Below are 24,691 nucleotides of genomic sequence, written 5' to 3' on the forward strand. Positions count from 1 at the left end.
TTGCTGGTATGTGAAGTGCAAGTGCGGTGTAGTCAAAGTTACAAGGTGCATACTGCGCAGAGGATATGTCTGTGACTCGATGTAGACTAAACAGAGTGATCGGTGTTGAAAGTTTTGATTTCAAGTGGAGTAGAGTGTTCCGAAACGTATTGACAGCTGATGTGCCAATTTTAGAAGCGATTTTGATGGTATTTCTTGAATCTGGTTCAAATCGGTTGCCAATGTCTTCCTAAAAAACAACTTTGCAAAAAAATAGAATTTGTATCAATTTTCAGATGATGTTTCTCTTGAGCTAGTCGGAGCTGAAAATTGAACTTTTTTTAAAATTTTTGTTATGGATCGTATGTATTTTGTTCTTATGAAGAGTTTTGAGAACTGGTTGATGAATCATGAACCGGTTTCTGAGCATTTCATTTTCACTAAGATGTTTTCAAATGTTTCATTCATTCAGTTCAGTATAGGTCATGAAATTAGCTGAAATTTTACATTATGTAAGCGGGTGGATTTTTGAAACTGGTTCTCAATGGCTCGAAACTGGTTTCCCTGGTTTATATATATATTTTGTCAACTGCCTCAAATGAAGTTTTTGAAGCTTTTCCCCTCAGAAATGTTTCTCACGATTACTACTTTTTTGAAGGATCTTTATTGATCAAATGTTATGTGGAAACTGGTTGAAATTGGTTTTCCATGTCTTGAAACTAGTTTTCCCAAATTTTATGGTTGGCAAATACCTCAAATAAAAACTGTTTTCAGGGGTACAATTTTTTGCTCAAAAACGTACCGATGATTACTTATTCATTTTTGAGGGAGTTTTAAGGACAGATCACCAATTTGGAACCAGTTGAAATTGGTTTTCAATGGCTTGAAACTGGTTTTTCCAATTTTATAGTTGATAAAATATTTCAAATGAAAGCTTTTTTGAGGGGGCACATTTTTTTCTCAAAAATGTGCCCGTGATTATTCATTTTTGAGGGAGTTTTGAGGACAGATCACCAATTTAGAACCGGTTGAAATTGGTTTTCAATGGCTTGAAACTGGTTTTTCCAATTTTATAGTTGATAAAATATTTCAAATGAAAGCTTTTTTGAGGGGGCACATTTTTTTCTCAAAAATGTGCCCGTGATTATTCATTTTTGAGGGAGTTTTGAGGACAGATCACCAATTTAGAACCGGTTGAAACTGGTTTCCCATTTTTAAAAAATTCGTTAAATACCTCAAATTGTAGGTTTTGAGGAGACTGTTCAACTCCGAAAAGTACCACACGATTGCTCATTTTCTAGTTTATTATGCTGGCTAACTGGTTGTCAATTGAGAACCAGTTGAAACTGGTCTGCAGTGGAACCAGTTCTGGAAAACGACTCGTTGAAACTATTTTTCATTTCATCTTATGGACAAAATTAGTCTATAATTAATTATGCATCAGAAAGTGATTTCAGTCTACTTGGAGGTCTTGAAACCGGTTTTAATGATTTAAAACCAGTTTCTAGCATTTTTTGGGGTGGGGGGATGATGCTGATGAGTGCTTGAGTGCTCCAAATTACACTGATTAAGAATTAGATGATTATTTTTTTTCATCCAATATGGGTTTCACAGTTCAATTTTGAAAGCATTTTCGGCAACCAGTTTTCATTTGGCATCAGAACCAGTTTCAAAAAATTACAATTTCAAATTGGCGTCAAATTCACAAAACTTGGTTTTGAATTCATTGTAATGTTTGAAAACCGGTTTAAATGGCTTCAACCAGTTTCTGCCTGCTTAGAATTTCAGGAAACCGGTTTATCGACTCTTGAAACCGGTTTTGGATAATTATTATGGTTGGAACTACAAATATTTCTCGAAGTTACTCTTGCAAGGAAATAAATTGTCTCAAAAATTGTGCTTTCAAAGTAATTTTTATCAAAATTGCCAATTTTTTGAACCGGTTTCAACAGGTTTTCAAGGCATAAAAATGTATAGTAAAATTTGAGATTTCTGTCAATATTAAAGAGGTAATCGTTTTTGTAGGAGTGTATTTTTTTTTTTTTTTGAGATGAGGCCATGACATGAGGGGGTAGGGGGTTCATATTTTTATTCAGGTGTGAATCGTTGAACCGGTTTTGGCGAGTGTCTAATCCAATTTGATTCATGTTTTCCTTCAACATTTTTCCAGCGTTTTTGCCTTATTAGCTCTTACATTGATTAATTGGTGGAGGTTTTTATTGCGATCCAGTGATTTTGTATGGCTGATTTTTTTTCAAATCGATTTTCTCATCGGATTGACAGTGAAACTTCTTCGACTGTTGGGTACCTCAATTTTGACTATTTCATCAGCGATCCGCGCTGGTTCGAGTTTTTAGAGAGTAGGTTTCACTATATGGACGTGTACAAATGTATGTGTATGTACATTGTACGTCTGCATACTATGTAATGTAGCACCTCTACCTAGACCTACACATACGTTACGTTGAAATAAATGGCGATAGAAAGAGATAGAGAAACAATATTTCGTATACATTCGTTTGTGTAGGTCTAGGTACACACGTACAGTACGTACGGCCGTGTTCGCGTTCGATAAAAAGAGAAAGATATCACTGAGAGTTGTCTTTGTAGCATATAATGACTAATGCCATATACTACACACATACGTACGACTAATTTAGTAATCGTTGCTCTGGCGGTCATAACCAGACGATTGGCGAGGTGCGACGGAGGACATGTTTACTTACTCGACGACGACGACGACGACTACGGACTATACGGTGTCGATAATGAGCGTAATTTTTTTTCTCTCGTTCAAGTACCCGCGACCCTCCACTTCGCCCATCATTTCCATTCGTACGAGCGACTTTACCGTTGGAATGTTGGTTAACTTGAGAATCACTGTCCTAAATAATGAATTACTCGTACGTCTCTCTCTATACGTACTCGTACATTACATACTTTTACATATGTGCATGCGACAGCATACACATACAGACTGTACACGTATTCTTCGGCTAGTATTGCAGGGCTGGGATGGGATTGGGGCTGTGGGGCGGTGGCCACAGATCTCAAGTTATGCTGCTCGCTTCGTCTCGTATGTACCTACCTTTCTGTATCCTTCTATGTATCTATATCTCTTTAACGTTGTCATTAATTGACTTATTATATGTGTACTGTGTGTGAGAAGGCAGAGGCGAGTGTGTTGAGAAACGATGTGTTCCGGAATCGCAGCTACGAGATTTTTATTACTACATAACGGAGGCGTAGTAAAATATGATCGGATCGTTGATTATACACGATGTTGATGTTGTTGTTGTTGTTGTTGTTTATGGTATTCGCGATCTCGTTGTGTCGTACCTCTTGGCTTGGCTTGGCATGGCGTACGACGACGCGGTGGTCAAGTGCACCAGCTCACACAACTCAGCGCCTGCTGCCGTTCATGATGATGATGATGATGATGATTGGTTTTGCCACGACGACGGATGTCGTCGCCTTCGGTCGTCACTATTGCGGCTTGCTCAACAACTCGGCCAGATTCTCTGGTCTGCCTGATTGTGAGATGAAACCATATGCCACACCATACGGTACTTTGTTTGTTATTGCATTCGGATTGAGATAGATGAAGACGAGCGATATGGTAACGATTACGCGCCTTATCTTCGAACGTGGGCCGAAAATAAGCCTATTTATCGCGTAAAAATGTGGTCTCCTGCAGATAAGGTATCGGAAAATGTGCCTCATCGAGACCGTCGATGTAGATTGTGGAATTCCAAAGGTTTAGTCATATTCACCGAGAGGAATGATGTAATCAGAGATGTGGCTGGTGCAGATGTACGAGTATTTTCGTAGTCGAAAAATATGTAGAAGAGGAGAGATGTTTTTTCCGGTACGTTTATCGTATGATGTACGTTATCGTCGCATATCCAGCCTGGCGTAAAGATGCTCGTAGGTGGTAGACGGCGGAAGTGCCACGGTTTCGTGGGTGGATGCGAATTTTTTGCGATGGAAATGATCGAATCGAGACGACAGATTTTTCTCTATGTAAATGTAGGTCAAGTGTTCTGTTTTGGTTGAGATCGAGTTCAGTGTTTGCTAGTTGAATGTAGGATGAGTTGCAATTTTTTATTTGCTGAAAATTGTTCGAGTTTTGTTGGAGGAAGGGGTGGGGGTGAGGGGGATTTTTTTTTTGAAATTTGATGGCCGATTAGGCTTGTCACAAATTTGAGTTGAAACTGAATTTCAATTTTTTTTTGCTGAAAATTGCCCATTGTTGGGGTTGTCTTTTGAACAGATGAGAGAGGAGGGATGAAGAATGAGAGGAAATGTTCGTTGTTTACCTCGATTTCCAATTCTGGCTGAGAGGAGAGCTAAATTTGATCTCAATGGTTGAATTGATCGTAAAAATTGGAAATTTTTCATTGCGAAACTATCATTTACTCTGGGAGAGGGAAGAGAGGGGGCTAATTTTGATCTAAAAGGTTGAAAAATGATTGTGAAAATTGAATAAATGATTCATTTAGAAACCATGTTATTCGTTTTTCTCCCATTTCTGTGCAAGGAATTTGATGATTCGGTTTTGAGCCAATGTAAAGAATAGAGCAGATCGGATCTGTTTCTACGAAGTAATATTTCAATGAAATGAAAAGTTTCTGTTCGAAATACCGCTCATTGTGCCTATAACTTCATGTATAATATATTCATCATCGTATGTAGCATATATAATGAAGAGTGCAGCAGGTATTAATCTGGCAAAGGTATCGAAAGAGAAAGACGTGCAGACACGTAAACCGCGCGCGCGTTTATATAATTCCATGAATTACTAGAATTGTTTACCAAGTCTGGCGCGGTGATACCCGTTGATAAATATTATCGATTTTGAGAACGTACTACTACTACTACACGCGAGTTCAGTAAACAAAACAGTATTGAGTATATTTTTTTTTGTTTTTCGGTTGCATAAACAAATTAAGTAGTATATTATTCCGAGAACAATAGATGACGACGACGATGAATCGAAGAGAAAAACGACCTACGACGAAAGGAATGCGTACGTTTCCTCCTTAAAATATGTATGTAGACGGTCGCGTCTCGCCAGCCTCGTAAGAAATTTTTTTTCCAACCTTAATTGAACTGGTTTCGATCGGTTTTTGCAACAAAAAAAAACACGCACACCATTGCAAAGAGTTTAATTTTTCCATACGACCGTTCCCCTTCCTCCCCTCTTGCCCCCTAATACGATGCTAACCTCGTTTGCATTTTATGGATTTTTCGGCTCTTTGGTCTTTTTAGAGCCGAGAGAGAGAATGTGTTCGCGGTATAACACTTGTACGCGTTTAAATGTACTGTATACTGTACGTATACTCGAAGCAGGCCCAACTTAATAAGAAAAATTTATTAGTCGCGGCGAGTTTTAATTGTCGGATGTTTTTGCGAAGGCCAATTATCGAGTATTGTTTTTATATGCACATATTACATTTTTTTTTTATACAGAGTGTAATGTGCATATTACGAGTACGTGGCACGGGCGGTGCTGGTGTTGATGAGAGGGAGGGAGGGGGAGGGGGATGTTTATAAAACCGTATGAGAGGTTTTTTCCCTCTTGAGCGAGCGAACTCGAGTGATTGAAAAATTGTACATTACATCGAATTTCAGGGAAACCGGTTCGAATGGACGACTTTGGGTTTTGTTTTTCGGCGTTTATGTGATGATGAGGTCGTGTGCTTGTGTGAGTACAGTAGACTTCCGCTTATCCGGCTTCCGCTTATCCGAACAGCCGTATTATCCGGACGAAAAGAAATTCTCCTTATTATCCGGACTTTTCGATCATCCGGACAAAATCCGTACTATCCGGACAAGTATACATGAATTACATACGAATATATACTCAAAAATTTTTGTAATCTTTGTTTTTGGTTTGTTTTTCTCTATTTTGTAAAGAAATAAAATTCATCTTTTGCACTTTTCATTTAAAATTACAAAAATTTACCAATATCATAAAAAAACAGCCATTTTTGGCCAAAAATTCAACCAAAAACATATTAATCCGTATTATCCGGATTTTTGCTTATCCGGACATCCAAATTCCCCAGTTAGTTCGGATAAGCGGAAGTCTACTGTATTTAGATTTTGGATGCATGTTTTTGTAAATTTACTTACATTGTAAATATGTGTGTAAAACCATATGGGAAATTGCTAATTATGTTTACGAGTCGACGAGGATTATGTAAACTGTACACATACGTGTACTTTACGTACACCTACATTGTACATATGTTATATACATAGTAGTTGGAGTGTAGTGTACCTATGATGTATTTACATCAGGCTAAGACTACCTACATGTATCGTACTTGTCGTCATATCGAATTTGGCGATATTGACTCTCGAAAAATGAAGTTTTGGAGGTATAAAAAATATTCGTATAGATTAGATACGTTTATGTGTAGAAATTGGTGGAACGGTTCGAGGATGTTTAAGCTTTTAAAATGAAGGATTTTCCATCACGATAAGCTGATAGGCAGTGGCGGCGTATAAGTTACAATGTTATTGTTCTGCACACACGTTTGTACGTATATTATCATGTGTGTATTAGGCTACTATATGGTCAGAAGTAGAAGATTTGAGAGCATTAGGTACACGAAGCTGTGAGAAAGCGTATGTTTTTTTCGTGGAATTTTACGATATTTTGAGACCGGTTCGAGGGTCGTTTGAGTGCGGCAATGAGTACACAGCACACACATAGATAGATAAAGAAAGGCGTACTACTAGGTGGTCGCCGCCATGCCGGTTTGTTTATTATGAGAAATGACGATTGAGATTTGTTGATCGCGTAAAAGAGACTAAGTATGATAGTTTAAGGCCGAATTATTACGTTGTAAATACGTACGACTAACATGGCTTAGATGAGATAAGAGAATTTGTTGGGAAATGATAATGTCGATTTTTGGAGAGGTTTGTTTTCAGAAAAATGAAGAGTCGGTTTCTTATTTTTGGTCGGTGATTGGACGATAAAATATGCGGTGTGTTGTGATAGGGAACGAGATTATTGCGAAATTGACGAAATTGCGAATGAGGAAGTGATAAATTTTGGAAAATTTACCCCTTTTGGGATAATGGAGAATTTGTGTTCTAAAAATTTTCTCTCACTCTTTCTTTACGGGTTTTTAATTTTTTTAAAGGAAGAAAAGAATTCTTACATAGAAAAAAGCAACATTTTTTTGGGAAATTTTCAAGATTTGAATTTTGAAATTTTATGTACCAATATGTAACTAGTCAAACACATTGAAGAAACTGTTTTTTGTTTTTGCATCGATAAAAAGTTGTATTTGTGGCTGAAAACTACTGCTCTAATTACAATATTCTCAAAATTGTAAAAAATCGAATTTTTTTGAAAATTTTTTTATAAAAGTGAACCTTATACGAATATTTTTTGAAAATTACCACCATTTCGAAGATTGAAATGAAACGAAGAGAATTGAATATCTTTCATGCACTCCATACTATTTTTCTCCGCAACCCCCCCCCCCCCCCCACCATCACACAAATGGAAAATGCAAAAGTCTAACATGTCTAGTTGTATAAAAAATCGAATCAAGAAAAATCCACGTCTAGTTGACTTTTTATTCGAATAAAGAACTTTTTTTGAAAAAATTGAAACTCCGACCAATTTTAGAAGGGGGGGGGCAAACACTATGGAGTAATTAGAGAAAATGAGAAAAAAATCGGTCGATTTCCTTATAGTTAGACAACTTCAGGAAGAAGGAGGGCTAGGGCAAGCTCTTTTCTGAAATGTTCTGATCGATATTGATACTCACTGGAATTGACTCGAAGAATGCTGAAAACCGTTCTTTTGTGTTTTCAACAACACGTCAAATAATGAAATTTGAATGATCCAAGTTTCAAGATTTTTTTGAAAAATGGGAGGAAAATTGAAAAAATTTGATATTTTTTTGTTGCACCTGAAGATGGAATTTTTGTTAGTTGAAAAATTCTCATGCATTAATTTTATTGAATTTCTTCAAAATTAGTCATAAAAATTTGGGAAAATTCAGATGAATTATTTTTGAAAAAATGTAGTCAATTTTTCCAATTCAATCATGATCTATAGTTAGTTCTGTTGAGTATTGAGTCAAAGAATTAGAACTTGCTGTTTTGATGTCTGAAAGTGATTTTTGCTGCACTGGGGGTCGTCATTCGTCAACTTTCGAAGAAAAATGATGTACGAACTAATCTCCTCCATTTTGTGGATGATAGAATATTATTTTCCCACAAGTGCTGAGGAACCATCACTCGTTCAAAGGTACTTACCACACCTTCACCTGTGGTACTTTTTTGGTACATAATAGATGGGTAAATCACATCTGGATAAATTCTCATCGACGCAATGAAAGTGTTAATGTTACCATGTGTGATCGATATAGCAATAATGCTTTTTCTGGGTTGATAAATCCACCCTCTCCCTTTCTCATCCCTCTCTGAATAGCCAAGTACACCGTCTACAAAATTGGGTTTGGGTAACTTAAATCTTTGGTACCCCGAAGGATCAGAAGAGACTTTTTCTCACAGGAAAGTTAGTACCTATACCTCGATATTTTGAAATGATCTCGTGCTCGATATAACTAGATGAGAATAGGTACCTAAGCGAGAGAAAAAGCAAAAAAAAAAAAATGGTATATAGAGTTGAAAGAACAGAAGGCCTTCGAAGGGGAAGAAAATCAAGGTGTTTCGATTATCACCTGTGTTTTTGTAAGATTAGGTAGACATGAGCAAGAAAACAAGGTACACAGAAGGCGCACACAGCAACGAGATGATGGTAGTCGTGCTGTCTTTCATGTAGTTCGGCGGCTCTTTTTTTTCCAAAGGTAGTCCCGAAAAGCAGGTATAAGTATACGGAAAGACGCGGGTATATGGACAGGTGTGTTGGTCAGAACGATGCTCGTGATGTCTTACGTACTCGTCGTCGTCGTCGTATATTTTTATATCGTAAACAAGCCAGCTAACGTAGACTATATTTCAAATCAAGATGGCACGGCGCGGTGCTGGTGGCGATGGCGTACGCGTGCTCGTAAGACCCGGTTTAATGTACCTTTAAATGGTATTATATGTTTTTCTTTTGATCGTACTACATACTCGTATAAGAGGCCCCCAGACGTGTGAAGGAGAAAGAAATACGTATACGAACTGAAGGAAAAGACCAGGTGAACATCGATCTATGGGTACGCAGTGTTCATTATGTGCTTATACTTGATCTCGATAAATGCGACATATCTGAGCATACGGTGGCCAGACACGACGACGGCTGCTGAAGATGTAACGAGCAAGAGGAGCAGGGAGATGAAATCTTGGCGTATGGACCGTGTTTTTTTTTCTTTCTTTTTTTTTCGTCTGGATTTGTAATAATAACATCACGTTTTCGTATGTCAGCTGCTCTCTTGCTATCCATAAATTCGAGAATTGTAGTCCGGAGTGTCTGCTGAATGTATTTACAGCTAGGAAATTGGGATATTTGGTGAGCAATTGGGCTTTTTATTCGTTTCTGTAGTTGAAAATGTAAATGACCATTGACCACTGCGAATAGTTACCAATTTCGAGCTAGTTTTTGACTGTGAAAATAGACAGAACTCAAAAAATCATATTGAATTTTGGTTCGATTATTTCGGAGTTTAAAGTGTACGAGAGTGGGGGGAGGGGGGGGGGTTGAAGGACTATTTTGAAAATAGAGAAGCACCAGTGGGCGAGGCGACGAAGTTGACACGAGCTCAACAACCTGTATGTAAAAAAAAATACTTCGACGAATTCGGAAACCCTGCATTCTACCTCGTTGATTCGAATTCGGTATGTTTGACGCGAGGTTAAAAACCCACTACGAAAACAATTCGCCCACCTCTCGCGAGTACCCGTATCGTACGTATCAAAAATAAGAGGAAAAAACACCTCTCCAAGCTGAGAAGTTTGCAACCAACGCTAATTTAATTTTTCTCAACGACCATACTACGTATGTACGCAGAAGAGCAGACAGCAGTCAGCAGTTCACGTATAGAGAGAATGTGGATTGTGGCCACGAACTACGAGTGGTGGATGAAGAAGAGGACGCGACGAAGAATGCAAGGAAAATACCTCGAGCTCGACAAATAGATCAGAATACGTACATACGCCTCTATATGTAGCTCGTACGCGTTCACGTACACGTAGGTTAGGTACATATTAGAGAATTTAGAGAGAAGGTAGTACTCGTCGTAGATCTGGAGACTTGAGAGACACGTCGTCGGTCGTCGTGTCGGCTCGTACTTTCTTATATGGCAATGAATCGCGTGGTCTACACAGGTATAGAGGGAAAAAAACAAACGGTAAACACGTTTTAATTTAGTAAACAAACATTTTAAAATGACATCATCACCGGATGCAACACCAATGTATAAAAAGTATACGCGAAACGCCACCTCCATCCGCCATGCCTCAGCTATGCTCGCGTATTTCGTGTCCTCGTCGGTCCTCACAGTCTCTCATACTAGTCGGCTGCGTCTATTGCACCATAATTTTCGCGATTTAATTTCAAGTTTCAGGTACATGGATAATATTAATAACTAGCGTATGGCAGTTGGATTGTTTGAAGATTTTTTGAGGGGAGGGGGGAGGAGGAGTTGAAGGGTAATTTTGAACAAAATTGGCGAGATGGTGACAGAAAAAGGTAGAAGAAATTTTGGATTTTTGATTCGAACTTTCCAGCTGTTAAAAGGGCCTCGGGGGTTCGAAATATTCAAATTTGGAAATTTTTTGGAACTTGAAGTATTGAATTTGGTGAAGTGGTGAAGTAAATTGAAGAAGTTTTATACATAGGTGTTAGGATGAAAAATCCTGCATTTTTAAAAATCAAGAATTCAATGGAAATTTATTCCCTGGGGACGAAAGGGGGGGGGGATTTGAAGGGTAATTCTGAAAAAAATTGACGAGATAATGACAGAGAAAAGTAGAAGAGATTTTGAATTTTTGGTTTGAATTTTCCATCTGTTGAAAGAGCCTCAGAGGTTCAAAATATTCGAATTTGGAAACTTTTTTGAAACTCGAAATATTGAAATGAATTCGGCGAAGTGGTGAAGTAAATTGAAAAAGTTTTGTAGATAAGATCAAAAATCCTGAATTTTTTAAAATCAATAATTCGATGAGAATTCATTCTTATCTAGTAATTTACTGTCTGTGTTGTAAACATGATTCAATTTTCGTGCTAAAAAAGGCTGCTGAAAACTCACAGAGCTGCCCAAATTCATTTTTCGATTTTTAGTGAATTTTTTTAAAATCCAAAATTAACTATGTTTGTAAATCTTGGAACGACCCTGGAGAAAATCTGACCTCGAAAGGTTTTTTTTTCAACAACTCTTTTTTACTTTGATTTTACTTGATGTACATCAACATCCCCCACCCACCCCTTTTTGGATTCTTCAAGTTTGCTAGTTGCTACATTATTTTCATTGCTTTCATTTCGAATCTCAAAACAAATGATCCTTTTACGACAACATCGGTATAATTTTTTATCGAAATTTCCAGAATACAAGATTATTGAACTTCGCAATAGAGTCGTTTGTGTGGAGTGGTGTATCTAAAGTTGTATACGTATTATAACGATGAGATTATATGCTCGCTTTTTCATATGTTAATACGAAGCTTTCCGTATTATAAGCTTTGTTTTATATAATACTCGTACATTTACGAATTGTATAACGAAACAACGGGAAGAAGTACCTACGTATACGAGAAGAGTTGGATATACCTTTACCACCTTTCTGCTGTAGTCTGTAAGCAGATGCATAGTGTGTACATTTTGCACAATGTAAGCATTCTATAAGTATTTAAGTACGCGAAGAAAGTTCGATACGAATGAAATTAATTCTCCGTATCGCGTGGTCTTACCGTTAATCTGGAATATTTGCTGAGTGCTTTTCTCTCCTTACCGGTCTCTCTCTTCCTCTAAGTACACATTATACTCTGATACACCTCCGCTAAAAGTTGTACGTATATTGTAGGTGTACTACGATATTTGAACGTATAAGTATAAAGCGGAAATTGATTTTCCTTTTTCTTTCCTTCCTTTCCTCCTCCTCCTCCTCATATTGTGCTCATCTATGTTCGGTCCGTCACCGATGGTGAGGTAATATATTGCGATGTTGCTCGTATTTTGTCGGTGATGCGCCGCAAAACAGTGCCAAATGGTCGTCAATTTATTAATAACCAAATTCTTATTATAGAAATGTAGGTATCGATCGAGTTGTTGTGGTTTTTTTCTCTCCCTCTTTCGACTCGTGTGTTTGCTCTCAATTTCGATTACAAAAACAATATGTTTATTGGTTGGAAAATTTCTATCGGTGTAATTAAAGAGGTTAGAATTTAGAAATAAGAGCTTGGAAAAGGGTGAAAAATGGAGGAAACTTTGGGGTGTCGTTTGGAGAAAAGTTCATTGTGTGGTGATGGTTTTTCGATGATGCGGTGTACGTGTCAAGTATTTAATTGACGGACGTGAGTGGTAATTATAATTTTATGAGGTACTTTGTCGTGAAATGAACGAAAATTTATACGGTGTGGTATTGCCAGCGTAAGGTAAGGTGCACTGGTGTACTTTTTTTTGACTGATCCTTCGGTCAACGTCACGTCAGTCGTAGGTTAATTATCCCCTTTTTACTCGCCTTTTTTTTTTAGAACTGGTGTATAGCATGTGATTAAATGTAGAATCTAGTGGTTGGAAAGTAATGCAGGTGGGATGAAAAGACAGTAGTTTTCGGTGGTTTGAGGAATCGGAATCGAAATCGACGCCAAAAAAAAAACGAAGGTAATTGACAGATGTAGGTTTTCATTTAGGTTACATATGTTGGTGAAACTCGGTCAAAATAACCCTTCCTTGTACATAGCTGTTTTCTAATGGCGAGGAAGTTATTTCGTTTTTTCATCATTTGTCGAAAGTCTTCAAGTGGCTACCTACTATGATGATACTTATTGCGCAATGCGTTGTGATCACGTGCTCTAGGCAATGTATGTAGCTGAACTTCTAAGAAAGCTTTCGGTTTTCTTGTTTCGTTATACTAATAATGCTTCGAAGAATTTTTCATTTCATTTCCGAAAAGTGACGAGTTTATATTGATGACTTGTGCTTGTGGGTAGCTTTTTGACGCAGAATGGTGATTGTGAGAAAGTGGTTGGCTCATGAACAAGTGGAAGTATTTTTGGAGAGAAGTGGGGAAAATGTGATGGAGACTTCGGTTTTTTTTTTTGGTGCTCAGATTTTTCTAGTTTTCTAAAAAAGATCAATTTTTTCTGCGAACAAATCCTCTATTTTTTAGGAGGGAGGGAGGGAGGAAGGAAGGAATGAATGAAGGAAGGAAGGAACTACGTGATCATTTCGCATGTTTTATTCTTTTGTTTGAATCTGAGTGAAACCCAGTGCAACTTTGTGTCAAAATTGAATCTAGAGATGCAATCACCTTGCTAAAAGTAGTTGCCCAAAGGGCACTGAATGTCAACAGGGAAATTTTGACATGCTTTGTAGATTATGAAAATGCATTCGATCGTGTCAACCATGAAAAAATGTTGAAAATCCTGAAGAAATACAATGTCGATGACAAAGACCTGCAAATAATCAAGAACTTGTACTGGAATCAGAGTGCAAATGTCTAAAGATCTGATCTGAGTATTCTGAAAGCAAGTGCAGTATAAAGAGAGGAGTGAGGTTTTTCTCGATTTTTACGATGTAGTCAATTTTTTGATTTTCTCGTGTCCTGTATTCGTCGATTAGTCGATCATTTGTTTCAAAATTGTTATATGGAATCTTTGATTATTCTATTCTCAGCACAGTCATAGTTGATCAAATATTTTCGGTTTGAGGTTCTCTGGGTTTTCAAGAAAGGGTGCAGTTTGGATTTTACCACAATAACAGGATGTTTATCTAGTATTTGATGAATCAGTCAATTGTTGGTAATTTTTCAATATTTTTCTATTCTCATGTACGGTTGATTGAGCAGTCAGTACGTCAATTTTTCAGCTTCTACGATCGATTTTGGATTTTCCCATTTTACACGTTTTATCCATTAATAGATTATGCTCATACTTCTTCGATAATTTTCCAATTTTTTTTCCTTGCAACATCAATTAGGTGATTGATCACTTCAGCTATTCTTTTTTTCCTCGTAGAATATTTTTTCAGTCCTCCCTCGTACTCGTATTAGATGAATTGAAACTTACTGAAAAAAATTATTCGAATTTGTTTATGCATGTTTTGAAGAGAATAGAGCAATAAATTTTCATGAAAATTATACGATATGATCATTTTGAAAAGTTGTTTGGTTGTGGTCTTCGTGTGAGTCATCGAGAAAGTGTAAAATAGGATTCATTTTTTTTCGGACATTGACGAAAATTCGTCTCGATATTTGTTAGGTAGCAATGTATTGGGGGGGGGGGGTGTCGAAGAAAAATATTAAGAAAAAAATACGACGAAAAAATAGTAAAATATAGACGAATAGAACGTAAGCGAACCACAATATTGACACACATATGTACGTACTACGTAGTTACGTACGTATGTATGTAAAGGGCTATATCGATCAATCGATCGACGATGTCGACTACGATGATTGACGATTTCAAAATACGCGCGTATTTACGCTTTAGAATTATATTTTGTACGCAGTATTTTATGTCGTACAATATTTTCGATACGAAAGTGTGTGCAATTGAGTGTGTGTGTATGTGTAGTGTGCACTTCCTACATACATAGTGTTGTTGTTGTGGTAATAAACTATCGTGCATAATATCGAAGTCTTGAGTACATACGTTACATATTTGTTGTATTTATCATGTACATTGTACAAAGTATAGTGTATTATTTTCTCGATGTGTGAGTCGAAAGCTTTCTCATGATGATGATGATGATTATGATGATGGCGGTGGTGGTAGTGGTAGTGGTCGTAAACATCGTCATCGATGTCGTTTCACAGGCGACCAAATACTACGCCATGCACTTAATCAAGTGCAGTATGTCTAAGGAACTAAATACCAGGTATGGAAATACGCCATCTTTGGATATAGATTTCGTAGTTTTGACGGTGATGTGATTTTTTCATTTCAGTCATATAAAGAAATGAAATCAAAAAAATGGTGGGAAAATGTTTATTTTGTGTATTAAAATGAATATGAAGTAAAAAAATAATGTAAATTGGCGGTATTATTAATAAATTGAGTCCTTAAAATTTTTTTTCTATATCCAAAGATGGCGTATTTCCATACCTGGTATTTAGTTCCTTAGTATGTCGAAAGGTCGCCGCCAAAGGAGAAGGAATAAGAAAGGGTCGAGGTGGGGTCGAGGGAACAGGGCGGAAGTTGGAGTACACATACTGCACAGTACCTACGTACTAAAACAAAACAACACGATGTCTCTTCTCTCTAATGTAAGCACGCTGCTGTGCACATCTACTTATGTACTCGTACATACCTTACGACTATTATTATGTGTGGTATACGTTTACAGTTTGTATTTATTATTACTTTTCTTCGGAGGTGAGAAGACGTGTGAAGAGTGGAAGAGGGGTTGGAAAGGAAAGGGGCGAGGTACACGGTGTAAACGTCGTCTACGTACCGTATATGTGTGTGTTGTGCATCGTTGCGATTGTAGGTACCGTGCGTTGTGATTATTTGTTGTCGAGGTGAATTCATTATGAAAAATACATGTACGAGTGTTTTTTTCTCAACGTCCTTGCGCTATTTTCGAGCTTAACCACGCGGTTTTGTTTTTTTCCCCGCAAGTGTCGTGAAAGTTTTATTTACAATGGACAGAAGGAGCGGTGAGAGGGGTATGGTGGCTGAAATATGATAAGGGAAGTGGAGAACACGGTTCGAAGTTTTTTTTTTTTTTTTTTTTTTTTTTTTGTTTTGGGTGTTTATAATTACGCGATTATTACACCCGTGGCTAGAAGGGTTTAGATTTGGTTTATTAGGTTGGTGCTTTTAAGTAGGGTTATAAATTTTTGGATTTCAGAAGGGTTATCCGGAATGGTCATTGAATTTGGGTCTATTTGGAGAGATAGTCTTGTTTGCTGTAATTTAGGACAGGTGAATAGTAAATGTTGGATGGATATAGGTTCATTTTCACAGAATTGACAGGGGGGTTTCGGAATTTTTTGATAGAGATGATTGTGTGTGATTTTAGAGTGGCCTATTCTTAGACGGGTTATAATTATTTCTTCTCTTCTGTTTAGGTGATCAAGATTTTTCCAGGGGTAGATTGTTTTTTTGTGTTGAAAGAGTTTGTTTGATGTCTGTGATGACCAGAAATTTTGCCATTTAGAGTGAGTATTTTGTTTGAAGAAGGATTTTATATCGTCAGGGATGAGAATGGTGAAGGGAGGGGGGATAGTGGCTGATTTTGCATAGGTGTCAACAATTTCATTTCCTTCAATGCCGACATGACCAGGAGTATACATAAGATGGATGGTGTGGTTTGAATTTTGGAGATCTAGCAGAATTTTGTGAATATTTTGAACAATAGGGTGATCTGAAAAAATGTTTTGTATGGATATCAAGGAACTAAGAGAGTCACTTTGTATTAAAAAGTTTTTGTTTTCAAGCTGAGTGGTGGATATGTTCAAAAGACAATGATAAATTGTAAGAAGTTCGGCAGTAAATATTGAAGAGACCTCATGAATTTTAAAATTGAAAATTTTTTCATTTATTGAAAAAGCATATCCTGTATGTAGGTTAGAGATTTTGGAACCATCAGTAAAGCATAAATTGAATTCTGTGTAGTTTGATATGATTTCAAGATAGTGGCTTTTGATTTCTAATGGGGAATGGTTTCTTTTAGGATAATTTCTCAGTTGAAAATCAATTTGTAAGGGTTTTAATAGCCAAGGAGGGTATGTTATGGGTTTTTGGATGAGATTTTTGAGATCAATTTCAAGGTTTTTTATTTCTGAGATGAACTTAGCAAGTGGGTTGTCATTTTGTTGGAAATGATGTAAGCTGAATATTGAGATAAGATTTTGGAGGGGATGTGATGGATTAGCTGAGGCTGATGTAATGAATTTATTTGTTACTAGTGATTTTCTGAAATCTGAGGGTAGTTCCGCAGCTTCACAGTAGATGCTATCTATGGGTGAGGAGTAAAGAGCTCCAATGCAAATTCGTAAAGAAGAATTTTGAATAGTTTTTAAGATATTGGCGGTTTTATTGGAAATTTTTGTAAAGCATGGACTGCCATAGTCAATTTTGCTGCGTATGAGAGATTTATATAGATGGATTAATAATTTACGTGAAGGGTTATATTTAGGATTTTTTATTATTTTTAATAAATTGATACGTTTCAAGAGTTCTGATTTTACGTTTAGAAAATGGGGGGTCCAAGTTAGTTTTTCATCAAACGTAAGTCCGAGAAATTTGGTAGAAGATTTGAACTCCAAGGAGCGACCTTTAAATTTTAGAGTGGGTTTTGGGTTGATTTGATTTTTTCTAGAAAAAAGTACACAATGTGTTTTGGATTCTGAAAAACTTAACCCGTTTGTTTCAGCCCATTTTTCAATTTGGTTTAGGGTTTCCTGAATTTTTTCTACAATAAGGTTGAGGTTTTTAGATCTAAGAGAGATGTTTAAGTCATCTGCAAAAATTCTCAAAGAGAGTGGTTTAGTTATAACATCACAAATGTCATCAATTTGTATCAGAAACAAGATTGCACTAAGAACAGAACCTTGAGGAACTCCATTTTCAATTTCAAAGGATTTTGAGTAAGTGTTATCTAGGCGGACTCTGAAAGAACGATTTGTTAGAAAGTTTTGAATAAAGTATGCCAAGTGTCCACGAATTCCAAAGGAGTGTAATTTTCTGAGAATTTTATAACGCCAAGCTTTATCAAATGCTTTTTCAAGGTCAAAGAACACTGAAAGTACATATTCTTTATTTTCAAAAGCAGTGTTAATTTCATTTTGTAGGCTAAAAAGATGGTCCAGTGTAGATCTTTTTTTTCTAAATCCACTTTGAAAGGAACTGAGAGAGTTTGTGCTATCTATGAACCAATTTAGTCTTTTGATAACCATTTATCAGGTCGAAGAAGTGATTATTTCGTTGGCCTAGTTTTTTTTCTCGATTTGAGGGAAATCGAAGCAGAAGGGAGGGGGTGAGGTTTTTTTTAAAATTTTGGAACTTACAGAGGTGAACTGATTTTTTGTGGTATGATAGCGACCTGGATGTATGGATAGGGTGTCCCATCCCGTGTCTGAAGTTTCTCAATCATGTTGAGTTTTCGGATATTTACTTGAAATTTCTCAGAAATGATCCTTTTGAGTAAAAATCGTGTTCGGTTGGTGGAAAATTTAATCATTTACAATATTGCTCCTTTTCATTTTTTAAAACCAAATTCATAGTTTTTTTTTTCAAAAATTGTATAAAAAATTTGAAAATTTTCAAAATCGGAAAGAAGCAGAATTTATTGTGAGTTATCAAATTTTTCACTTTAGAAAATCAACAAATTCTTTATTTTTCTGGTTTGTAAAATTTGACAGAGTTTGCCTGAAAAGACTGTGGTCAAAGAAAAGATATTGAAATTGCAGTTCTATCTCTCAAATTCAGTTTTGCTGTAGTAAGAAGAAAAACAGCAGCTGATTATTGATAATATTTCTCATGCCTCTTTTAAGAAAGGGAGAAAGGTGAAAAATTACCTCGAATGGCCGCGTTACGTGAAATACCTGTATCGAGTCGATATTCATTAAAACATTTTTTGCAAAATTTCTTCGAATATTTTGAAAATGAGTAAATCAAGGTTAACGTACTTTGAGTGATGAAAAAACAATAAAAAAGTTGATTGAAAATAAAGGTGTTGAAGGGAACTGAAAACGAACCTGAATGTTGAATTGAATTCGCGTATCGATCGTCGAAATTGATTCAGATATAAGGTCAGACATCGCACCTGTTCCCCAAATGCGATGGTTGACCTTTCATTTGGACATCGATTCAAAAATCGATTTAAATAATTCATTCAACTATCGATATTTTTGCTAACATTTGACAATTTTTGAGTTATTTGATTATCAGCACGTTTCATGATGTCAGTAATGTGTTATCGATCCAAAAAATGATCGATTTTGTTCGATTTCGATAAATTTCGATAATCGGTTTTTCTGAAACTTGATGAATTTTCCAGTGATATGGTGTCAGTTTCCATTGTTGTCCTTCCCACTCGAGAAATTATCGATTTTAATCGAAATTTGCAACTATCGATTATCAATATTTCGAAATATCGATTATCGATTTTATTTCGATATCGAGAAATTGAATGAATTGAGGAAATTTTCGTAAAATTGAACTTTTCCCATCAGTGTAGTGATCAGTTTCGATCGAAGTTGAAAAATCATTATCGATCATCGTTTTCTGTTTCGAATCGATTATGAACATCGAATTCAGGTTGTTTATATTGTCTGTGAAATTCTATACAAGGTGCTGTGTTTATTATCTCGATATGAAAAAAAGATCGTAAAAGAGCAACCTTTTTTTCCTACTTATGTGTTTTATTTGATATACATTCATATTTTATCCAAATTGAAGGTCGATCGAGATTTCGAAAAATTTTACGTACGCGAATCGGCTCCAACTGTTGAGACCGGTTTATCGAATGTGAAAGTTTTGTACCATACAGCTCGGCGACGACGACGATAACGATCAAAGACGACGGTGCGGTTTTCCGGGCCTGATTTTTGCGGCGTATTTCGAGTTTTCGGCTCGAAAATGAGATTGTTGTCACGCTTTTTCCATTCCTCTCTCTGCCGTTTTTTTTTTATCAAATCACACTGGCGTTCAATAACACATCCCACGCCATTAGTAAACAAAATACGTTACGTAATGTCTGTCGCGTCAGTAACGCTGACGCGACAAGATTTCCCGGTATAGCTCCTTATGTTAATAGTATCTACTTAATGCACCTATAAGGTAAAGGGGTGCGGGATAATGTGTAATGAGAATTAAGAAATTGTTTACTTATATACGTATGTATGTATGTATGTGTTTTTTTTTTATTCGTCTGTCTGTCTGCTTATGACTGTAGCCCATTATACGAGTACTCGATACTTATTTGGTTTCTTTTTGTTTTTCTCGTTTTACAGAACACGTATGGAGAATTACCATGCAGAAGAAAGAACTAGCCATCAAGCATAATCTACACGGAGTGTTTCTGCTCTGCTTGACCGATTGTACGATTTCTTTAGTGAAAAACGCCACCGAAGAAGAACAAGAAACGAAATATTACGAGTTTTCGGTTCGTATTTCGAGGTTTTTTCCGTACATAAGCTACTATTTATGCGTAGGGGTTGATTATTTTAGACGGAATAAAGCGAGGATGTTTATTTGTTCGCAAAGTGTAAAGAAAGGGTGTTCGTTGGTGCGAAATGAGTCGAAAATTGGAAAATTAAGCTGAGAAACGTGAAACTCAACTCGAGTAGTGAAAGGTGTGTGAACAAAATATGTTCGAAAAGTACGAAAATTTGTAAATAGGGGTCAAAAAAGTATGAATTTTTTGTAATCAATCGTTGGATAATGCATTTTTTGAGTTTCGAAAAAAAATTAACAAATGCGAAATGAATGAAATACCGAATGATAGGAGATAGGCGAGGAAAGGGGCTGTGATTTGGCTTCGAAAAAATGCGTTAAGAAAGATTGGGAATTCGTTTTATGACTAAAGAAGAATCAGAAATTGAATTTTTTTGGGAGGGGGGCTCTAAAAAATGAAAAAAAAAACGGAAAAGATACGAAAACACCATGAAATACTTCAGGATGTTAAACGGTCATGAAAGTCATCAAAAAGTCATGAAGTTTGCTCGAAACACACTTGAAATTTTTTTAAAAATCCCATAAAATGAAAAAAGAAATCAAGAAATAAAAAAGTTCAAAAAATCATAAAAATTGAAAAACTGAAATGCCTAATTTTTGATCCTGTAAAAAATAGCAACACTCTGTTCAATTTCCTCAAAGCTTCAAGTTATTTAATATTTTTTTTTGGGGGGGGGGGAAGTATTTTCATGCAGTAAAAATTTGAAAAATAGGTCAAGAAAAAGTCATGAATTTTACTCAAAACATACTCGAAAGTTTTTTAAAAAGTCCATAAAATGAAAAAAAACCTCAAAAAAATGAAAGACTTGTTCAAAAAATCATAAAAATGAAAAAATTGAAATACCTAATTTTTGATCCTGTAAAAAATGGCAACCCTGTTCAATTTTCTCAAAGTTTCAAGTTATTTAATTTTTTAGGGGGGGAGGGGTATTTTCATGCAGTAAAAATTTGAAAAATAGGTCATGAAAAAGTCATGAATTTTGCTCAAAACACTTGAAAATTTTTTAAAAAGCCGTTAAAATGAAAAAAAACTCAAAAAATCATAAAAATGAAAAATTGAAATGCCTAATTTTTGATCCTGTGAAAAATGGCAACCCTGTTCAATTTCCTCAAAGTCTCAAGTTATTTAATCTTTTTTGGGGGGGAGGGAGGGAGGGAGGGAGAGGAGAGGTATTCTCATGGAGTAAAAATGTGAAAAATAGGTCATGAAAAGTCATGAATTTTGCTCAAAAAATGAAAGACTTGTTTTCAAGAAATCATAAAAATGAAAAAACTGAAATAGGTACCTAATTTCTGATCTGTAAAAAATGGCAGCCCTGTTCGATTTTCTCGAAGTTTTAAGTTATTTACTTATTCATTTGTTTGGATATTTTTAGGTGGGAGGGGGGCATTTTCGTGCGGTAAAAATGTGAAAAATTGTTATTGAAAAAGTCGTGAATTTTTGTTTGGGAGTTTTGTTAGACACCCTGCACTTCAATAATTATCCGTTGTGCGAGTTACTGATTTTTGGGGTGGTAATTTTTAATCCCACCTCCCTCTGTGAATTTTTTAACCAGAAATGGAAAAGCCAGGAAGTTCATTTTCAAATTTTTCCAAAATTCTGATTGAAGTTCAAACCTACAAAAGTCTGACAGGCGAAGAAAGGTGAATTAAGCTCGTGTCAAAATTTGAATGAAAAGTTGTAAAACAAATAGGAAAATTAGGTAATAGTCGCATAAGTTTTATATTTTTTGTGATTTGTGCCCATGTTGAGGAAGGAAAAGTACTGTTTCTTGGTCGATGTTTTTTCTCTGTCAAAAAGGTCAGGAAAAAGTCATTTTCCCCGAATTTTCAAATAATTTTAATTTTTTGAAACATTTCCCCATGTGATTTTGTGAAGATGATATTTTTGGGTGGGGGAGGGGGGGTTAAAGGGCGGAGGCAAGTAGTGGGCCAATTTTTCATTCTAAAAATGTCTTTCTGAAGCACTTTTTAGGATTTTTTTTTGAGATTTTATTAGACAACCTGAGTTAATTAATAAATTTCACGCTGGATGATTCCTTCTCAAAAAAATTATTCATGCTGGGTTTCGTCTTCAAAACAATTCCGTAAAAAAATTATTTTTTCGCTTGATTTTACGTAACCCTATGTTCTTCTATTGACCCTGTATCTGATGAAAAAAATTCAAAATTGGAAATTTAACTTCCAGTGGACGTTAATTTGGTCGTCAACTTCGAATTAGCCAAATTTAAATCGAATTCACTCATTTTTTTGTCTAATCTAGAAACCCTTTGAATGATTTGGCAAGTTCTAAAATCGTGCAGCAGTCAAGTTTTGCATTTTTCAATTTTCAAAAACTCGATTCTTCTAGATGATGAGAAAAAGCTTGTGTAGCTGGCTCAGTCCAATTTCGAGAAGTTTCCAAGTGGTTTGTGGAGGGGGAGGGGAAGTGTTGGGTCTCCAACGATGTGCATTGCAGGTGATTTTCAAATGCTCTTTTCGTCAAAAGATGCGACGATGCTCGTTTTAAAGTCTATGTGAGCAGATTCTCAACGTATCGACTCATTTCATTTCACGAGTATACACTTTATCTATCGTAATTTACGCGATGCATCCAAGTATTTGAAATTTATTACCCCTATCGATAACGCCTGCACATTATATTCTAGTTGATTTGTATTCTTACGAGTACATTTTGTATTGAGGTCTTTATAAATGTGTGTATATTTTGAACATGGTAGTTGTAAATAAGTAGATATCAAATTCTGTTTTTCTCCGAACCACATTGCGGTTTGTCTAACGTGTATTTTTTTGTCTTTTTGTTTTCGTTGCTGTTTTCCTTTTTTTCTACTTTTTGCGGGACTGCAGTTACAAAGTATTCGAAGATGCGGTAATTTAGATTCGTTCGTCTATATGGAATTAGGACAAGCGTCTAGTCTGGGCGCCGGTAATTTATGGATGCAGGCTGAAGATTCGAACACAGCTCAACATATGCATACGATTATCATGAAGTGAGTATTGGTTTACGTGTACTTTTCTATCTACCTACCTACAATGTTGTACTGTACAGTGTACGTGTGTAGATAATATTATATTATTATGTCGACTGGTACCTACTACATAATAGGTGTATACGACGATGACGTTGGTTTGTTTTTTGTCTGCGTGTGTGTGTGAGTGCGAAGCTGCTTGGAGGAATGGGACGACGACGAGTATTTTTAGATAAGCGCCAGCGCCGCGCCGCCGATATTTGTGCTAGTGTGAGTGTGCGGTTTCGGACGAAATTTTTTTTGGCAATAGAGCCTAATCGACGTACTCGTACCTCACGGTCGCAAACACGGACGTGTTAGACGTCCGGCACAACGACGACGGCGGCGGGCGGTAGCGTTGCGGCGACGACGGACGTAGACGTAACGTTCTTATTATACTCATCGTACTTTACTTACTTATACTTATGTACGTATTGTGATGTAATCGAGAAGACGGCGATAATTAACGAAGGTTTTTCTCTCTGCGTTCGTTTCAGCGCCTGTACCAATTGCCCGAAGAAAGAACTTGGGCCGAAATCGAGAAGTCGTTCGTCGTCCGCTAATGAGGCGTCCAAACCTCGCAGATGGCCCAGTAACGGAGGTAAGAAACTTTGTTCTAGCTGATTTACCATATGGGATGTGGGGAAAGAGGCTATAGAGGGTGGGAGAGATTTTCGCGACAATGTTGCATCGAAGCTGCTCTCATTCTCTCGTATGCAGTTTTGAAGATAAAAAATGTACCAATCTTCTCATAAGCCAGAGGTCTGCGAGGGAATGGTTATACGTTAAGTATTTCGGTAGGATCTTAAATTTCATTTTATATGTGGAACGATTCCCCTTACCCCTATACTGTTCCTTCGAACTTACTCTCATTGTCTCAGAAACCTCGTGTAAATGGGTCTGTTGAGTATTTTGATGGATCTCCAAATATTTCTCAAATCAACCTGAATATTTGGCTAATAGAATTTAAACCCCTCTTAAATTCTTGACATTTTTCGTGTTGAGATTTTTAAATTTTTTTTTGAATTTTGCATAAGTATTTAATATTTTGTAAATTGTTTGTTGTTTTATTTTCATTTTTTTTCTCAATTTTTCCATCAGGCAGGAAATCCTTTTAATTTTTGAAATCTTTCACAAAATATTCTATTATTTTTTGTAGGTAAAACTAGGTATGATTTTTACTAGTATGGATTTTTTTTCTTGAGAAAATATTCGAAGTGAAATTGACGAAATAAATTGAAACCGTTTTTTTAGAGAGGGAGAGGGGGAAGGGGAGGCATTCTAAATAAGGAGCCCATTCTGTGGAGAATCAAGAAAAATTTCCCCATCTGGAAAAGTCAGGATGAAATGTCAGAAAATTTTGCAGTTTTTATTTAATT

At 36.3% G+C, this 24,691-nt stretch overlaps 1 protein-coding gene across 7 annotated transcripts in view; it reads left to right on the top strand.

Annotated features, from left to right (window-relative positions):
- Window positions 1-24,691, top strand: part of chico — a 79,154-nt gene that overhangs the window by 34,842 nt on the left and 19,621 nt on the right. For all 7 annotated transcript variants that reach the window (XM_065360109.1, XM_065360113.1, XM_065360112.1 and 4 more), the window contains exons 5-7: window positions 20,082-20,233; window positions 23,152-23,294; window positions 23,810-23,913. In XM_065360109.1, the coding sequence (XP_065216181.1) occupies window positions 20,082-20,233; window positions 23,152-23,294; window positions 23,810-23,913 (399 nt within the window). The remainder of the gene's footprint in view (window positions 1-20,081; window positions 20,234-23,151; window positions 23,295-23,809; window positions 23,914-24,691) is intronic.

The sequence above is a fragment of the Planococcus citri genome, chromosome 4, assembly GCF_950023065.1.
Source record: "Planococcus citri chromosome 4, ihPlaCitr1.1, whole genome shotgun sequence".
In the NCBI taxonomy this organism is placed as follows: domain Eukaryota; kingdom Metazoa; phylum Arthropoda; class Insecta; order Hemiptera; family Pseudococcidae; genus Planococcus; species Planococcus citri.